Genomic DNA, 16,967 nt, shown 5'->3' with positions numbered 1-16,967 from the left:
AACAGCCCCCACAGGATGTGCAAGAGAGGATTGTGTATCAGGACAAGTATGTGAGCATGTACGAGGGTGAGCAAGGGTTTGAAGGTGACTACGGGGAAGAACCCGAGGAGGCTCCGCAAGGGAATCCCGAGGTGGCTCTGCAAGAGAACCCCGAGGAGGACGATGACGAAGACCCAGAGGAAGGGCCTATGGATGAGGATGATAGAGTCGTAGTCTAGAATTAGAATAGTTCGTTGTCTTTTCAGTTTTTGCTTTCAGTACGATCTGCTCTTGAGAACAATGTTGACCTTCCTTCTTTTATGAGAATTTTGATTTTGATATATATCCTATGTGTTGCATCTTATACTACATGAAGATTTTAAAAGAAAATTTTGAGAAAGTGGTAATTTTGGATGAGAATCGTAGTAACACTTTTTGGATATTGAATCAGAATGCCGCCAAGACGTGTACGCCAACCACGACAAGTACCCAACGTGGAGGCACCACCTCCACCACCACCTCCACCCCCGCCTCAGCAAGAAAGATTCATAGTTACATTCTCCAGGCAGAATCCCCCTAAATTCGATGGACAGGGAGATCCCTCAAAAGCCGAAGAGTGGATACGCGGCCTCGAGCGTATTTTCAGGGTCATGGAGTGCACAGATAGGGAGCGCATTGCTTGCGCCACCTTTCAACTATCAGGTGATGCCGATTACTGGTGGGAGACTCGGCAAAGGACTATGAATCCTGCACGCCTGGAAGCGCTATCTTGGGAGGAGTTTAAAGTGGAGATTGATAACAAGTATGTCCCAAAGACGTACAGACGGGCCAAGGTGGTAGAATTCCACACGCTGAGCCAAGGCCGAATGACTGTAACTGAGTACGACCGAGCCCTCGCGCAGATGGCACGATATGCGCCCGAGTTGATGGACACCGACGAGAAATGGGCGGTGAAGTTCCGGGCCGGGCTCAAGGATGAGATAAAGGCCGCATTGGCTTGTCGAGGAGAACTCTCCTACTCGGAGATCTTGACTTGTGCACTGGACGTGGAAGATGCACTCCCTAAGCCAAGAGTTGTGGCAACAACAAACGCGACACCCCTGCAAGCTCAGTCAGGCCACCAAGAGAAGAGGAGGTGGGATGGTGACCAGGCTCAGTATGGTGGTAAGAGGCCACAACACATGAGGAACCCACCCTACAATGGCGGGAGACAGAATACTTTCCAACCGAGGGCAAACTTTCCGCCGAGGAACCCTCAATGTGGAAGGTGCTTCAAGTACCACGCCGGGGAGTGTCGAGACCCTAGGTGCTTCAACTGTGGTGGAAGTGGCCATTACTTCCGAAGCTGCCCAAATAAGAACATGGGAACGGGAACGAGACAGAACCAGCTAGGTTTCCGTCCACAATCCCAGGCACTACCTGCACCTCCACCGCAACAACGCCGCCAAGGATTACCATCGCAAGCAAGGGCCTACGCCTTGAAGGGGAAGCAGCCGGCAAACGGGAAAGAAACCTTTGGGCAAGGAAACTTGGCAGGTATGGGCACACTTCTCAATATGCCTATAGTTGTCTTGTTTGATACGGGTGCGTCGCATTCCTTTATATCAACGTCTTGTGTGGATACTTTGGAATTACCTACTGTTAAGACCGAACCCACTATGAGTGTGACCTCACCGGTAGGCGGGACTATAGATATATCCCGATCTTGTGCATGTGTGAACTTTGGAATAGGTGAACTCAATTTGTTGGCTCATAATTTACAAGTAATGACGATGGGTAGCGTAGACATAATCTTGGGTATGGATTGGTTAGCGGAGAACCACGTTACCCTTCATTGTAGAGAAAGGGAAATCTCGTTTGAAACCCCCGGAAAGGAGCCGACGAAGTTTCACGGAATCCCATTGAGCCGACGCAAGTCCATTGTCTCTGCGCTGCAAGCCACTACAATGATGAGGAAGGGATGTCCAGCGTACCTTGTTTATTTGAATGGGGAGGAGAAGAAAGACAGGAAGATAGAAGATGTGGAGATAGTGAGTGAATACCCCGATGTTTTCCCCGATGCATTGCCGGGACCCCCACCCGACAGGCAGGTAGAATTCACGATCGATCTGGAGCCCGGATCGGCACCAATATCCAAAGCACCTTATAGGATGGCGCCAAAAGAGTTGGAGGAGCTTAAGGTGCAACTACAAGAGCTACTGGAATTGGGATTCATTAGACCTAGCGTGTCGCCATGGGGAGCACCAGTTTTGTTTGTAAAGAAGAAGGATGGAACGATGAGGATGTGCATCGACTATCGAGAGCTAAACAAACTGACGCTGAAGAACAAGTATCCACTACCAAGGATAGACGACTTGTTTGACCAACTTCGAGGGGCAGGAGTCTTCTCTAAGATGGACTTGAGGTCTGGGTACCATCAGCTGAGGGTTCGGCGAGAAGATGTACCCAAGACGGCTTTTCGAACAAGATATGGTCATTATGAGTTCGTCGTGATGCCTTTTGGACTGACGAACGCCCCGGCAGTGTTCATGGACCTTATGAACCGCGTGTTCCATCCATTTCTGGATCGGTTTGTCCTAGTTTTCATCGATGATGTGCTTGTTTACTCAAAGAACGAGGAGGAGCACAAAGAGCACTTGAGAACCGTCCTAGCAACTCTAAGGGACGAGAAACTATATGCCAAGTTCAGTAAATGCGAGTTTTGGCTCAAGGAAGTGAATTTTCTGGGACATGTAGTAACCTCAGATGGAATTCGTGTGGACCCGGCCAAGGTGGAAGCGGTGCAGGAGTGGAAGTCACCTTCTACACAAAACGAAATCCGAAGCTTTTTAGGACTGGCGGGCTATTATCGAAGATTCATCGAGGGATTCTCGAAGATAGCAAGGCCAATGACGCAACAACTGAAAAAGGGAGTCAAGATGATTTGGACACCAGAATGTGAGGCGAGCTTTCAGTTGTTGAAGGAGAAATTGACCACCGCACCAATCCTAGCCGTGCCAGAGCCAGAGACTGACTATGCGGTGTATACGGATGCGTCGAAGGTGGGACTTGGATGTGTGCTTATGCAGAAAGGGAAAGTGATTGCATATGCATCGAGACAATTGAAGCCCCATGAGCTGAATTATCCGACGCATGACTTGGAACTGGCAGCCGTGGTACATGCATTGAAGATCTGGAGACACCATCTCTATGGAGTCCGTTGTGAGATATACACGGACCATAAGAGCCTAAAGTACTTCTTTGAGCAAAAGGAGTTGAACATGCGCCAACGTAGGTGGCTCGAGTTGGTAAAGGACTACGATTGTGGTATAAATTACCATCCGGGAAAAGCAAACGTAGTGGCCGATGCTCTTAGTAGGAAGTCTCAATCTCAGCTGGCCACCTTTCTTACTATCGAGGAGAGTTTAATCCAAGAGTTCAGTAAGATGCGGTTGGAAGTAGTGAGAATACCCGAGACTGTGGAAGGAATAGTAGCCACGTTGGTAATGGAACCCGACTTAAGAGCCAGAATTGTAGAAGCTCAACGGCGAGATACGTTACTAGAAAAGATTCGCTCAGAAGTGAGGACGGGTGAACCCGGAAGTTTCCGTGAGGCAGCGGATAACGGTCTCACCTACAAGGGAAGGTTGTGTGTGCCTAAGGATGAAGGCCTGAGGATGGAAATCATGAGAGAAGCACATGAAACCCCATACGCTGCTCATCCAGGGAGCACCAAAATGTATCAAGACTTGAAAAGACAGTTTTGGTGGAACGGTATGAAAAAGCATGTTGCGGCATTTGTGGAGAGATGCCTGGCATGTCAACAAGTAAAGGCGCTACACCAACGGCCCTATGGGAAATTGCAACCCCTCGAGATTCCGGAATGGAAGTGAGAACATATTGCAATGGACTTTGTGGTAGGACTGCCAAAATCCCAGCGAGGGAACACGGTGATTTGGGTGATTATAGATCGCCTCACCAAATCTGCCCATTTTGTGTCGGTTCGTGCCACTTATGGATCCGATCAGTTGGCTAAGGTATATGTACGGGAAATTATACGCTTGCATGGAGTTCCAGCGACAATCACATCTGATCGTGATGCTAAATTCACTTCTAGATTTTGGACAAGCCTGCAGCGCGAGTTGGGGACTAAGTTGAGTTTCAGTACAGCTTTCCACCCACAAACCGACGGGCAGTCGGAGAGAACAATACAAGCCTTAGAGGATATGCTACGAGCCGTGGTGCTTGATCGAGGCTGGGGTTGGGAAGAAGTGTTGCCATTGGTAGAGTTCGCGTACAATAATAGTTACCAGGCGACTATCAAGATGGCTCCATATGAGGCATTGTATGGGAAGAAGTGTAGGTCGCCACTTTATTGGGATGAAGTGGGTGAGAGAAGAATTCTCGGACCAGACTCTGTAGAAGAGATGATAGAGATTGTCCGACAAATCCGTGGGAGGATCAAGGAGGCACAGGATCGACAGAAATCTTATGCGGATGTTCGAAGGACCGATTTACAGTTCGAGGTCGGGGAAAAGGTCTTTCTGAAAGTTTCCCCTTCTAAGGGAATAACCCGTTTTGGAGTGAAAGGAAAGCTGAGACCTCGATTTATCGGCCCATACGAGATTTTAGATAGAGTCGGCGTGGTAGCATACAGATTGGCCTTACCACCAAGCTTTGGGAATGTGCACAACGTCTTCCATGTGTCACAATTGAGGAAGTACGTGTTTGACCCCACACACATCGTTCACCAAGAAGAGATGATGGTCCTAAATCCCGATCTAAGCTATGAGGAGAAGCCCGAGGCCATTTTGGATCGAAGAGTGCAAGAATTGAGGAATAAGTCATTTGCTTCGGTGAAAGTACGGTGGAGGAATCATGGAGTCGAAGAAGCAACATGGGAATTAGAAGATAAGATGAGAGAGAAGTTTCCGGAGCTGTTTGAATGATCTTGGACGAAATTTCGGGACGGAATTTTTTTTTAAGGTGGGAGGAATGTAATGTCCGTTTTTTTTTATTTAAGGGGTGTTTGCTTTTTGTGAATATCTTGTTTAAGATATGGTGTGGTATGTTTTATTTATTTTATATTATTTATGGGTGTGAATATTTAGTTTTATGGTCATTTGAAAAGCAAATTAATATCTTAATTAATAAATTAAACCCCCCCTCTCTCTCGGTTTTTCTCTCCCTCTCCCTCTCTCTTTTTCGAAAACCCTCCCTCTCTCCCCACTAATTTCTCAACCTCCCCCACTCCCTCTTAACCGATTCATTCCCCTTTTTCCAATCTTTTTCTCTCTTCGGTCTCTCTCAATCTCTCATCTCTCTCTCGAAGTGTTCTCTCACCGGTAAGCTCCCTCTCTCCTCCTCCCTCTCGGTTTACCTTTCCCCATTCATTCCCCCTCATCATCATCTTGAATTCTTCAAGGTGTTACGCTCGCTCGTTGTGAATCGGAGTCGGAGGAAGAAGTAAACCGCTCGAATTACGTTTGAACTATCCGGGAAAGGTAACCCAAACCCTAACCCTTGTTAAATTCGAAAAAACATGCATGTAGGACGTTTTTGGGAAGGTTTAGATGCTGAATAGGTTTTGTGATTATGTGTTGTTGTCAAGCATGTTTTGATAGTAACTGACAGTGGGTTCCGACCCCGTTTTGACTGAGCAAACGATCTCCTTTTGGTACGAAATTTTAACCGTATAAACTTGGATGCGTCTTCGGTGTGGTGTGTAAATTTCAGCTTCATTGGATGTCGTATGATTTTATTATGATTTTTGCAAGTAGACTGCGCAGATTCGCGAGTTGTATGTTTTTGGGAGATATTTTCATGTGCTTTGGGTGTGTTTCTGAGTGTTGTGTTTTGTGAAGTATGTGGGTGTGTTTGGCCAAGAGATGGCTCGGGAAAATCAGTGTTTGGTTCGAGAGTTTCGTGTGTGTTGGCCGAGAGTTTTAGGGTTCAGCCTAGGGCAGTTTTGTGGAGAGTTTGGAAGGGATGACCCAGGTGTTTGGGTGTGTTTTGGGACGTAGGATGCGTGGTGTGTTTGTCGTATAGGGTTTGAGAATCGGGGGTCAGAGGAAAAGGGGTGTAAACTAGGTGCCGAGCCGGACGACCGAGATGGTCGGCCGAGGTGCCGAACAGGCGGCCGAGACGGTCGGCCGAGGTGCCGAGCCGGACGGCCGAGATGGTCGGCCGAGGTGCCGAGCGGACGGCCGAGATGGTCGGCCGAGGTGCCGAGCAGGCGGCCGAGATGGTCGGCCGAGGTGCCGAGCCGGACGGCCGAGATGGTCGGCCGAGGTGCCGAGCCGGACGGCCGAGATGGTCGGCCGAGGTGCCGAACAGGCGGCCGAGACGGTCGGCCGAGGTGCCGAGCCGGACGGCCGAGATGGTCGGCCGAGGTGCCGAGCCGGACGGCCGAGACGGTCGGCCGAGGTGCCGAGCAGGCGGCCGAGATGGTCGGCCGAGGTGCCGAGACACAGGCGGCCGAGACAGCCGGCCGAGGTACCGAGCCAGGCCGAGACGCCGAGCCTTTTTCCCGAACCTGTTCCGAGCCAGGTGAGCCGTTTGTGCAGTGTGGGTGTTCCGGGAGTTTGAGTGTTGTGTTTGTGTCGTGTGCGCGTCTTGGGTACGTGGTATGCGTGTCGGGTGCGTGCGTGGTGTGTTTCGGACGTGTTTTTTTTTTTGTGTTTGTTATAACATGTTGTTAAGTGTGTATACGTGTAACGTGCTAGATGTTGAAGTCATCCAAGTAGGAATCATGCATTGTCGTTAAACATCGTCTACCCTGACTCTAATTATGATATTTATTTATCTTTCAAAAGGGTGACTGTTACGAGGAAAGTGTGGTTGAAGGGAACTGTTTTAAAAGCTAAGCAATCGAGGTGGGCTTTTCTACCCTACTTTTATTATTTTTTTTTAATACGGACTTTGTTCCGGAAATGTTTATGGAGGTGAATTGTTTGTCTTGCCAATTGTTTTGATTTGAAACCTATCTGAAGTGGTTTACCACATATGTTTAATCGAATTCGGGTCTGTTGGGCTGCGAACCCTCAGGCTAGTGTACACGAGACCGGGAGCCATCTGAGAGCAAGTTGGCCGGTCTAGTTGACCTGGGGTGTGGCCACGCCCCTTGTCACCGTTGGATCAGATAGTGTATGATGGTGGGAATAAGGGTGGCAATATCTGAAAATGACTGCGCAGTCGAATTTATGAAATATATTTTGTGTACTTGGGTTATTTTCTTACACTTAAAACCCCAAGGTTACACTGATGTGGCATGACAAACTATGATTTTGGCGTGTGTCCACTGAGTGCAATAAGTACTCAGCCCTGCATGTTGTTTTTCTTAATGTGCAGGTTGAGCGACGATGGGGATGACGGATGTTGAGCAATTATAGTCAAAATTGTGTTTTTACTTTGCCTTTTGGATGGTGTCGTGTCGTCATACCCGGCATTATCTATCTCTTGGTCTTTTCCGCTGCTTTGTAATCCGATACAATGTTTTCATTTAACTCTGTTTACTTTAACTTTAGGAATGTCGCTACAGTACTTTGTTTTGAAGTGAACTTCCTCTAATTAAACGTTTTCGGGTCAGGTATTCTTGTTCCCCCCTTTCTTCCCCGCTTCTTTATTCCTCCCCTAGTCGCGGTCCACCGTACTTCCTATCCTTAGGAAATGCGGGCGTGACACCATGTAAGGCTCTTCATCGTCCTTTGATTTAATTTGGAGTTTTTCCTCATCCGAAATTAAGATCAGCATATTCTTCGACAATCGAAGAATAGCTTGGGATTCTTCGACATCTGTCCGGTTTTACACCTCTACACGTATTGCGGCAAATATTTCGGCACATAGCAATTTTAAGAACAGGTTGCAGACAAATACAAACACCAAGTAATGGAGTGGGCACGACTCACCTGTTGAAGTTAGTTTCTTCAACCCAACTTCAACAATTGCACCCTCTGCTTGTGAACTTTCTGAAAAATCGCTATGTGCTCCCACCATATGCTTCCCGCCTTTTTTTCCCGCATTGAGACGGTGATGGAGGATAAAAACTAGGGTTCCCCAAATGCTGAGGACTTTTTCGACATTTCATCAAAAAGAATTAATTATTATTCTGAGCAGTGGTCACTGTTGGATACAGGAATGGGTCTTGGACAAATAAGCCGAACAACAACATAATTTTTCATTTCTGTGGGCCCATGCTGAATACACAAACCCAGATTTTATTTCATGGGTTATCTCAAGTTGAAAGGTGAACAAGCCCTTACTATCATATGATAGCCCTGATTAAAATTTACGCATTACTGAAATTTGAAACTAGAAAAAATTATCTATCCCAAATATAGATTAATCAACCTTAATATTTACTACTACTACTACTACTATTTACAAATTGTGACTTAATTATAATAAATAATTATATTTGTCTGTGTGAATTCTAATTAATGATTTAGAAAATTATAAGCTTAAACGTATTGGAACAGAGAAAAATTTGTTAGACAAGTGGTTTTTCATCACGTGATATATATCCAATTTAAGTTTCCTACTATTTCACTAGTGTGTAATGATAAAACTGTTGATTTTAACCCTGAAAACAAAACATATCTTCAAAGGTTTGTCTGTTGCTAGATTATATTCTATTCCTTTATCTCATTTTTCCAATAAAAGAGCTATTCTAGTTACAAAAAGTAAATAGATGTTGGTATACTAATCAATCCCACTCCATAACAAATTAATCCACGTATTATTATATGGATTAATTTGTTCCTCGCGATGGCACAAAATACGCGGAACATTTGTTTTTAAATGTATAGTGTTGAAATATCACCAATTGACATGTTGTTGTGCACTCCACTTCGTGTAAAAGTAGAATACTCGTATTTTGCCACCAAAACAAAAGCAGCATATTGACACATGTTGACGTTGACACGTTATTATTCTCACTTAGTGTGTAAAGCATCGATCGGTAGATCATATACGTCCGCAAAATACTACTCACTATAATATTTAAAATAAAGTATCTAAATCCAATATCATATCAATAATATTAATTTCACTATATTGACTTTTTGTGTTTTTTCCTTTTGTGGCAGTGGTCATGGCAAACGATATTGATGGGCCTTTGCTTCTTGGTCTTTCTTCTATTAGCAAGACATATCGTACGTTCTTAAAACCAATTCTGATTTCTGATATTTAATTTCTACGCACTTTGGAAATTTTATCTAAAAAATCACAAATTTTGAAAATATGAAATGTGAAAAATTGAATGAATGAGGTGGCATGCAGAGCACTAAAAGGCCAAATTTGTTCTGGGTATCAGCTTGTGCACCATTAGCATCGGTCATCCTCTCAACTTTGCTGGTTTTCGCTTTCCAAGCTCAAAACCATGGCATCACCGTTGTAAGTCTCTCTCTCTCTCTCTAGATCTGTCTCCAACGCTTGATTAATTAGCGTATCATTTTGTTAATTAATTATTAGATCGGACAACTAGAAAAAGGACTAAACCCTCCGTCGTGGAACATGCTGCGTTTCCACGGCACCTACCTCGGCCTCGTCGTCAAAACCGGCATCATCTCCCTCACCGTAAACCACATCTTCTTCTTCTTTGATTAATAATCAAAGAAAGAGACGAGATTAATTGTTTTTTTGCAGGAAGGAATTGCAGTTGGAAGGACGTTAACCGCGCTGAAGAATTACGAAGTGGACGGAAACAAGGAGATGATCGCGATCGGGATCATGAACATCGTCGGATCCTCCACCTCCTGCTACGTCACCACCGGCGCCTTCTCCAGATCCGCCGTCAACCACAACTCCGGCTGCAAAACCGCCCTCTACAACGTCGTCATGGCCGTGACTGTGATGGTCACGCTCCTCTTCCTCATGCCGCTCTTCCACTACACCCCTAACCTCGTGCTCGGGGCCATCATCATCACCGCCGTCGTCGGCCTCATCGATCTCCCCGCCGCCGCTCACATCTGGAAGCTCTACAAGTTCGACTTCCTCGTCATGCTCTGTGCCTTCTTCGGCGTCCTCTTCGTCTCCGTCCAGGACGGCCTCGCCATCGCCCGCGAGCATTCTCAAATAGGACTACACAAATATTTTAATCTTTTTGCATCGGATCAATTTTAATTTTCTTCTACATTTGTTGTGTTTAATTAGGTGGGAGTATCTGTGTTGAAGATGGTGATGCAGATAACGAGGCCTAAAATATTGGTGTTAGGAAATATAGGTGGTTCAGATTGTTATCGTGACGTGCATCACTACAGAGATGCCGCTTCTGTTCCTGGCTTCCTCATTTTGAGCATTGCAGCTCCTATTAACTTTGCTAATGCTACTTATCTTAGGGAAAGGTAATTATGTATTTAATTGGCTGCAAATTAGATGTTACTCACATACTACAAGGATTAATTTGTTTGGTTATTTTCTGCCAGGATTTTGCGGTGGGTATGTGATGAAAATGGCAAAGAACTCAAGTTTGTGATTCTTGATTTGTCAGGTGAATTGAAGACTAATATATGTTGATGTGCATGATCAATGTTTTTTTTGTAAAGTTATTATGAAAATGGTGTCAGGTGTGAGTGCAATTGACAAGAATGGAGTGTCATTCTTCAGAGATATGAGGATGGCACTGGAAAATAAGAATCTAGAGGCAAGAAAAAAAAATGTAGTACTACTAATTAACTATATGTTGAATTGCAAAATAAATGTTGTTTAATTTTAAAAAAAATTAGTACATAGTAGTGATGATCTGATCCATTCACAGCTTGTGTTGGTGAATCCACTTGGTGGAAAAGTTGGAGCGAGGCGACGACGGAACAGCCTATTCTCTCTTCTTGAGTGTTGCCCAAGCAGTGGCTTCTCTTACGCCAAAAATCAAAAAATAAATAAGCATGCCATCTCTTGTCTCAACAATCAATACTATCGTGCTTTCAATTTGTATCAACCAAGCATTCCTCATTAGTTAATTTATGTTCCTTGCTTGATGACTGGTGTGGTTTCTAGCTTCATGATTCAGCAACTAATAGTATGTAATATGTGCATGGTGTTCATCATGGGCACTTCATAAAAGGCAAACACACAAGTTCCTTTGGGAAATCCATGAGTAAGAAAGCGATGTCTAAATTATACAAGAAAATTTACTTATTGATAGATGGCTGTTGTGGCTATAATAATATTAATATGAGATTAATTTGATCGTAATAACTTTGATTCTAGTTTGTCGACAGAGGCCATTGGACTCTAATTGGGCTCATATTTATACCTTAGATGGGCCTCGGCCTACTAGGGATGATCGTCGATCCACATTGGCACGTCAACCGTCATTGTAAGAGCATCTCCAATAGCACTGGACGTCAAATAGCCATCAAATAGCCTTCACACTGCCACATCATCAGCACTACAATTCTCCTGCCACATCAGCTTGCCACATCAACTGGACATCAAATAGCCCTCACATAACCTTCACACTACCTATCCACATCACTAATAACAATTATATAATTTAATTTACACTCGTATCAACATACGGAATTTAATTTACGAGACAAATACGGGAAATTCGAATAATACTATTAAAATTTAGAAAGTACATTAATTTAAAAAAAAAGTACAATAATTTAAAAAAAGTACAAAAATTAAAAAAGTACAATATTTCTATATGGAAACATAAAATATTCAAGGATGTCTCTATAAAAGAGAGACAACCTAGAATGATTTTTGTCCCACATCGAATGTGAAACATAAAACATTCAAAGATGTCTCTATAAAAGAGAGACAACCTAGAATGATTTTTGTCCCACATCGAATGTGAAATATAAAACATTCAAGGATGTCTCTATAAAAGAGAGACAACCTAGAATGATTTTTGTCCCACATCGAATGTGAAACATAAAACATTCAAGGATGTCTCTATAAAAGAGAGACAACCTAGAATGATTTTTGTCCCACATCGAATGTGAAACATAAAACATTCAAGGATGTCTCTATAAAAGAGAGACAACCTAGAATGATTTTTGTCCCACATCGAATGTGAAACATAAAACATTCAAGGATGTCTCTATAAAAGAGAGACTACCTAGAGTGGTTTTTGTCCCACATCGAATGCGGAACATAAAACATTCAAGGATGTCTCTATAAAAGAGAGACAACCTATAATGGTTTCATAATTCGCAAGCCCATTAAATATATATGGGCTATTACGAATTTCTTGTATAAATTTATTTGTAAAAATTGTTTTTAAATATTAAAAACAATTTTTATAAATAAATAGTATTTTTAAATTTTTTTTTAAATTCGAATTAAAAAAAAAATTTAAATCCGACGCCGATCCGGGACGCACAATGGCGCCCGTGAGGATCGGCGTCGGAACCGGCGTCAGCGCGGGAATCGGCATGGCGACGCCGATTTCGCCGACGCCGGTTCCAATGGTTCGGCGTCAAACCGGCGTCGGCGAAAAATCGGCGTCGCGGTGGTGACGCCGGTTAATGGAGATGCTCTAACATAAAATCAATAACTATACACGTTACCAAAGAAATATGACTAAATATTTTGTAACGAGTATACATCAAAATTAGTACTCCTCCGTCCCATAATAGATGTCACACTTACACGAGATTTTAGGAGATATTATTTTGCGTATTAAGTGGTGAGAGAAAATATAATTTTATAATTAATGTGAGAGGGAACTTTTTCAATGTGACATCTTTTATGAGACAAACTAAAAAAAAATGTGACATCTACTATAAGATTAAGGGAGTAGTATATATATGTGTAAAATACATGTAAGATCCAAGACGAAACAAATTAAAAGTGTGGGATACCAATCTTTCCATACATATAGATCTTACTTAATTTCATAGTTCAATAGGCGCTTGTAAATTTAAGTAATTCAATAAATATTTCGTCTGGTATACTGAGTAATTTTTATTTCATGTTCCAAGAGGATCACACATAGTGAACAGAATTCTTAACCTATTAAGTTGCGTTTCATTAAATATTTTTTATTGAATATATCAATTTTTCATATTATAAAGGATACTCGGAAATGCAGTTGAAAATTTCCTTATACACAAAAATTACTATATAGCTAAATTTGACATTGCAAGGACAAAAAGGGGGTGAATTTATACAGCAGCAGGACTTAATTGTGGAAAATCTGTACAGAGCAAGAAACCATGGGAAAGGGCAAAGAAAACGACCATGAATTGAGCTCCAACAAATATGGAGTCCCTCTCTACGGCGCCGCTTGGGTCCCATCTTTCGCCCTTCCAGCTAAATCTGATAGCCAAACTACTTCCAATCCACTCGTTTTCCTAGCCGGAGGCGGCGGAGACGGCCACAGCGGAATACCAAATGCCCTCCTCCTCTCCGCCTTTGATCCCGAATCCAGCTCCCTCTCTGATCAGCCGGTCACACATTTCACCATCTCAATTTTATATTCCTCGAATCATGATTCATTCGTTGACATTAATTTGTAGTTTATTTTGTAGAATTCTGAGGCTGTTTGGTTGAATCTGGCACAATTTTTTCGATCTGATTATTTTGTAAGATGGAACTATGAAAAATCAAGGGGGTTTTATCTGCAATTGCTGAAAACAGCAGATTTTACTCTTGTGCATTGTGGGTAGGCTAGATGATGCCCTATCCTCATGATTGTATCGTATGCAATAAAGGCGAGAGATTTGAAGTGTTACTTATGTTGTTTGCTTGAGTTTGATATTCCTTTGTTTTGCCATGTGTATTGTTTAAGGTGGCAAAACTTGGAACTGGTAGTGATCTTCCGTACAGAATTGCAGTTCATCCCGGAGGAGATGGCGTTATTTGTTCATTTCCAAAAAACTGCAAGTATGTTCAGTCTCTTTTATGCTAATGAAGTACTAGCGCTTATGTCGCAGTTTTGGATTCAAATGCAAAATTGCAAAGTTCTTTACACCACTTCTTCGCTTTGTCCATGAATTATTGTTGAAACTTTTGATGAGTTTACATTCATTGGTTCATCTCTCAGATTGTTTGAATGGGATTCAGAGGCGAGCACGGATGACCAAAGTTTAAGTTTGAAATCATCAGAGAAAGTCCTTGAGCCTTTGGAAGAGGAAGATGTTGTACAACAATTAGCGCTGACCTTTAACAGTGAGGGAACTTTACTTGCTGCTGGCGATGAGGTAAAGAATTATAGATCCGAAAGTTTCATGAATGTGATTAAGACTTGAAAAGAAAAATTGCTAACAATATTGAATATTATAGAGTGGAAAAGAAACATTGTTTAACCTTAGAAGTATGTGATATGGTTTTTGAAAGAGTTGCTACCTCTCAACAATTGATCTTTATTGGAGTACGTATCCACAAAGACCAATTGAATTTCCTATTTTAATGTCCGATAAAAAGGTGGCTTGAAACAAGATCTATATCTATGGACTATGTAAGACACGAATGATGATCTAGTTTCTGCTTCCTTGGTCACAACTGGCCTTTTCCCTGTCACTGTAATTTTAGCTGTTGCATTATTGTCTGGATGAGATTATCACATGTGATTGAATGGATTGTACGCTCATTCATGTTTAACATAGTCAATGACAGTGAATCTGAAGCCTCTTGCATACTAGCAGGTTTAATAAGTTTTGGCATTTTAGAATCATTTATAAAACTGCACATTTGTTCTAATTATCTGACACTTGTGCAATGCAGGATGGTAAGTTAAGGGTTTTCAAGTGGCCAACCATGGAAGCTCTTCTCAGTGAGGCAACTGGTCATTCTTCCGTGAAAGATTTAGATTTCAGGTTCTCTGTAAATTGCATCATATAGCACATTTTGTGGTTGAATAATAGGAAGCAGGTTGTTACCCAAAAGTAGAGATTTTGTTTCTGATACTTTGGTTGTTCGATGCAGCCCTGATGGGAAGTTTCTTGCCTCTGTTGGTGGTAGTGGCCCTGGAAGGATTTGGGATGTTGAATCATCATCATCTAGAGCTTCTCTACCAAAGGAAAATGTAAGGGCATTCGCAAAGTGTTTGGGCATGGCTAATTATATATTCTGCTAAATAACAAAAATGCTTAGCTTGCTGTAATTTTATTGCAAAGAATCCCAAACATTTTGAGCAATGGTTGGCTGCTTCAGAAGAAAATATTGATTGAGAAAAATAGGAAACAGGTAGTAAAAGCTTATTGGTGTACTAGGAATAGTGGATATATTTGGTTGTGTATGTGGATAAAAAGTAGAGAACAATTTCCTCCACAAGATCATTTGGCAAGTTTCTTCTCAATATAACATTATTGGTTTGTCTGTTCTTTCTCTTCTTGCCCCAACTTCTTTCTAGAGACTAGAATGCACCGTCAATATTAACTTAGTGCTTTCAGCCACAAACAAAACTGGATGTGTCTGTTTTCTATATAAGACCACTTAAATTTTCTCAACTGCAGGGTGAGATTTTTGGTTTTTGTCGGTTTTCACGCTGTACTGACACAGATCAGGTTCTGTATACAACGACAGTGCGAGGTTTGTAGCTTCTAGTACATCCATGTATCTATTGAAAAGGACATGTTAATTTAGTACTTACCATGTCTTGCTAAATAGATAAAGGTGGTAGTATCGTAAAGTGGAACCCAACTTCGTGGAAAAGGATAAGTTCAACATTTGTCTCCAGGGATCCAATTTCTGCTTTTAATGTATCACCTGATGGGAAGCTCCTTGCTATGTAAGAATATGATGATTGGCATGGCCTTTTCTTTGCCCATTCATGAAAATAAACTGTTTTTACGATTTAGAAGACTAAGAATGATGCACTCTCATCATTATAAAATCTGATAAAGATTCTTAAAACTGTGATAATATTTTAAGATGCTATTAGTTAGCATAATCATGGATCCTGTTGTTTAACTTTGACGTCTCCAACTGATAATATTGCAGAGGAACAATTCAAGGGGACATTCTGATTATAAGTTCTGTTAACATGCGGGTACAAACTGTTACCAAGAAAGCTCACCTAGGCCTTGTAACTGCATTGGCATTCGCACCAGATTCAAGGTTATCAAGTTTTGTACATCTCATAACAGTTTGTTAGTTTTGCAATCTTAGTATAAAACTATAAATTAGTACTGATTTACTTTGTCGACAGGGCTCTTGTGTCTGCATCCCTAGATTCAAGTTCAAGGGTGACATTAATCAAGGATGTGAAGAAAGGTGGTGGTATGTACTCTTCTCTTATATGTTTGACATACTATGATTATCTATTACTCGAGTTACCATTATTAGTTTGCTTGAATAGCTGATCGCAATGCACATACGATATACTACTATCATATATCCTTAGATATTACATATAGCTCAACTCTGTTTAAGCATACCAGTCTGGATCTATGAGAGGCTAAATTTTTTTCTAGGAAATTATATCGTTTGAACTGTAACTAGGTCATCTAACAAAGTCTTCAGTCAATGAATTCAAGCATTGGAATACAATCACAACTTCAACGGTTTATACTTGTATCATGCATCAGCTTCTCCACAAGTGGATAGTATGAAGTGTGAAGACAGTATTTGATTTATCAGTTTCTTGATATTTTATTATTTAAACCTGCTTATCATTTCTTATAATTTGCAGGCATAAACTTATGGATCATTCTATTCTTGATTTTACTAGCGGTAGCACTGTATTATGCCAAAGAAAGTGGATATTTATCTCTGCAGCAACTTAAATACAGAAATCACTAAGACACCATTTGTTGATGGTGGCAGACAGATTCCGGATTTACATATTATTTGCTTCTTTTGTGTTTCACAAATTCATATAAAAAATCGGGATACCTTTTGTATGTAGTAGAATGAGTGCATGTACCATTGTTGTTATGCTTAACCCAGTTTTGCTACGTTTACCAGTGGATGGATGCTCAATAATGTAAAGATTATAATATAATTAGTTTCTTTGTATGAGCATTTTGTAACCTGTTGCTGACCAAGCAAACTTATACTTGTTTTGTGAAATCAGTTTTTAAAATTTGTTTTAACGGCATCTATTTCTTAAACAT

General features: G+C 41.8%; 1 protein-coding gene and 1 pseudogene across 1 annotated transcript; both read left to right on the top strand.

Annotated features, from left to right (window-relative positions):
• Nucleotides 1-9,008: 9,008 nt before the first annotated feature.
• Nucleotides 9,009-10,937, top strand: LOC121770176 (annotated as a pseudogene).
• Nucleotides 10,938-13,062: 2,125 nt separating this feature from the next.
• On the top strand, nt 13,063-16,869 carry LOC121769825 (SEC12-like protein 2). Its single transcript, XM_042166588.1, has 10 exons — nt 13,063-13,358; nt 13,700-13,794; nt 13,955-14,111; nt 14,635-14,726; nt 14,836-14,935; nt 15,366-15,441; nt 15,520-15,640; nt 15,853-15,969; nt 16,061-16,131; nt 16,544-16,869. Exons 1-10 carry the CDS (start codon nt 13,125-13,127, stop codon nt 16,651-16,653), a joined length of 1,173 nt encoding a protein of 390 aa, XP_042022522.1. The 5' UTR covers nt 13,063-13,124; the 3' UTR covers nt 16,654-16,869.
• Nucleotides 16,870-16,967: the final 98 nt, after the last annotated feature.

The sequence above is a fragment of the Salvia splendens genome, chromosome 16 (assembly GCF_004379255.2).
Source record: "Salvia splendens isolate huo1 chromosome 16, SspV2, whole genome shotgun sequence".
Classification (NCBI taxonomy): domain Eukaryota; kingdom Viridiplantae; phylum Streptophyta; class Magnoliopsida; order Lamiales; family Lamiaceae; genus Salvia; species Salvia splendens.
This window is presented reverse-complemented; position numbering and strand designations above follow the sequence as displayed.

Coding starts and splice junctions, on each gene's coding strand:
- LOC121769825 (XM_042166588.1), top strand. CDS start 13,125: ATGGGAAAGGGCAAAGAAAACGACCATGAATTGAGCTCCAACAAATAT. Junction 15,641..15,852: donor GATGGGAAGCTCCTTGCTAT/GTAAGAATATGA, acceptor ATAATATTGCAG/AGGAACAATTCAAGGGGACA. Junction 15,970..16,060: donor GCATTCGCACCAGATTCAAG/GTTATCAAGTTT, acceptor CTTTGTCGACAG/GGCTCTTGTGTCTGCATCCC.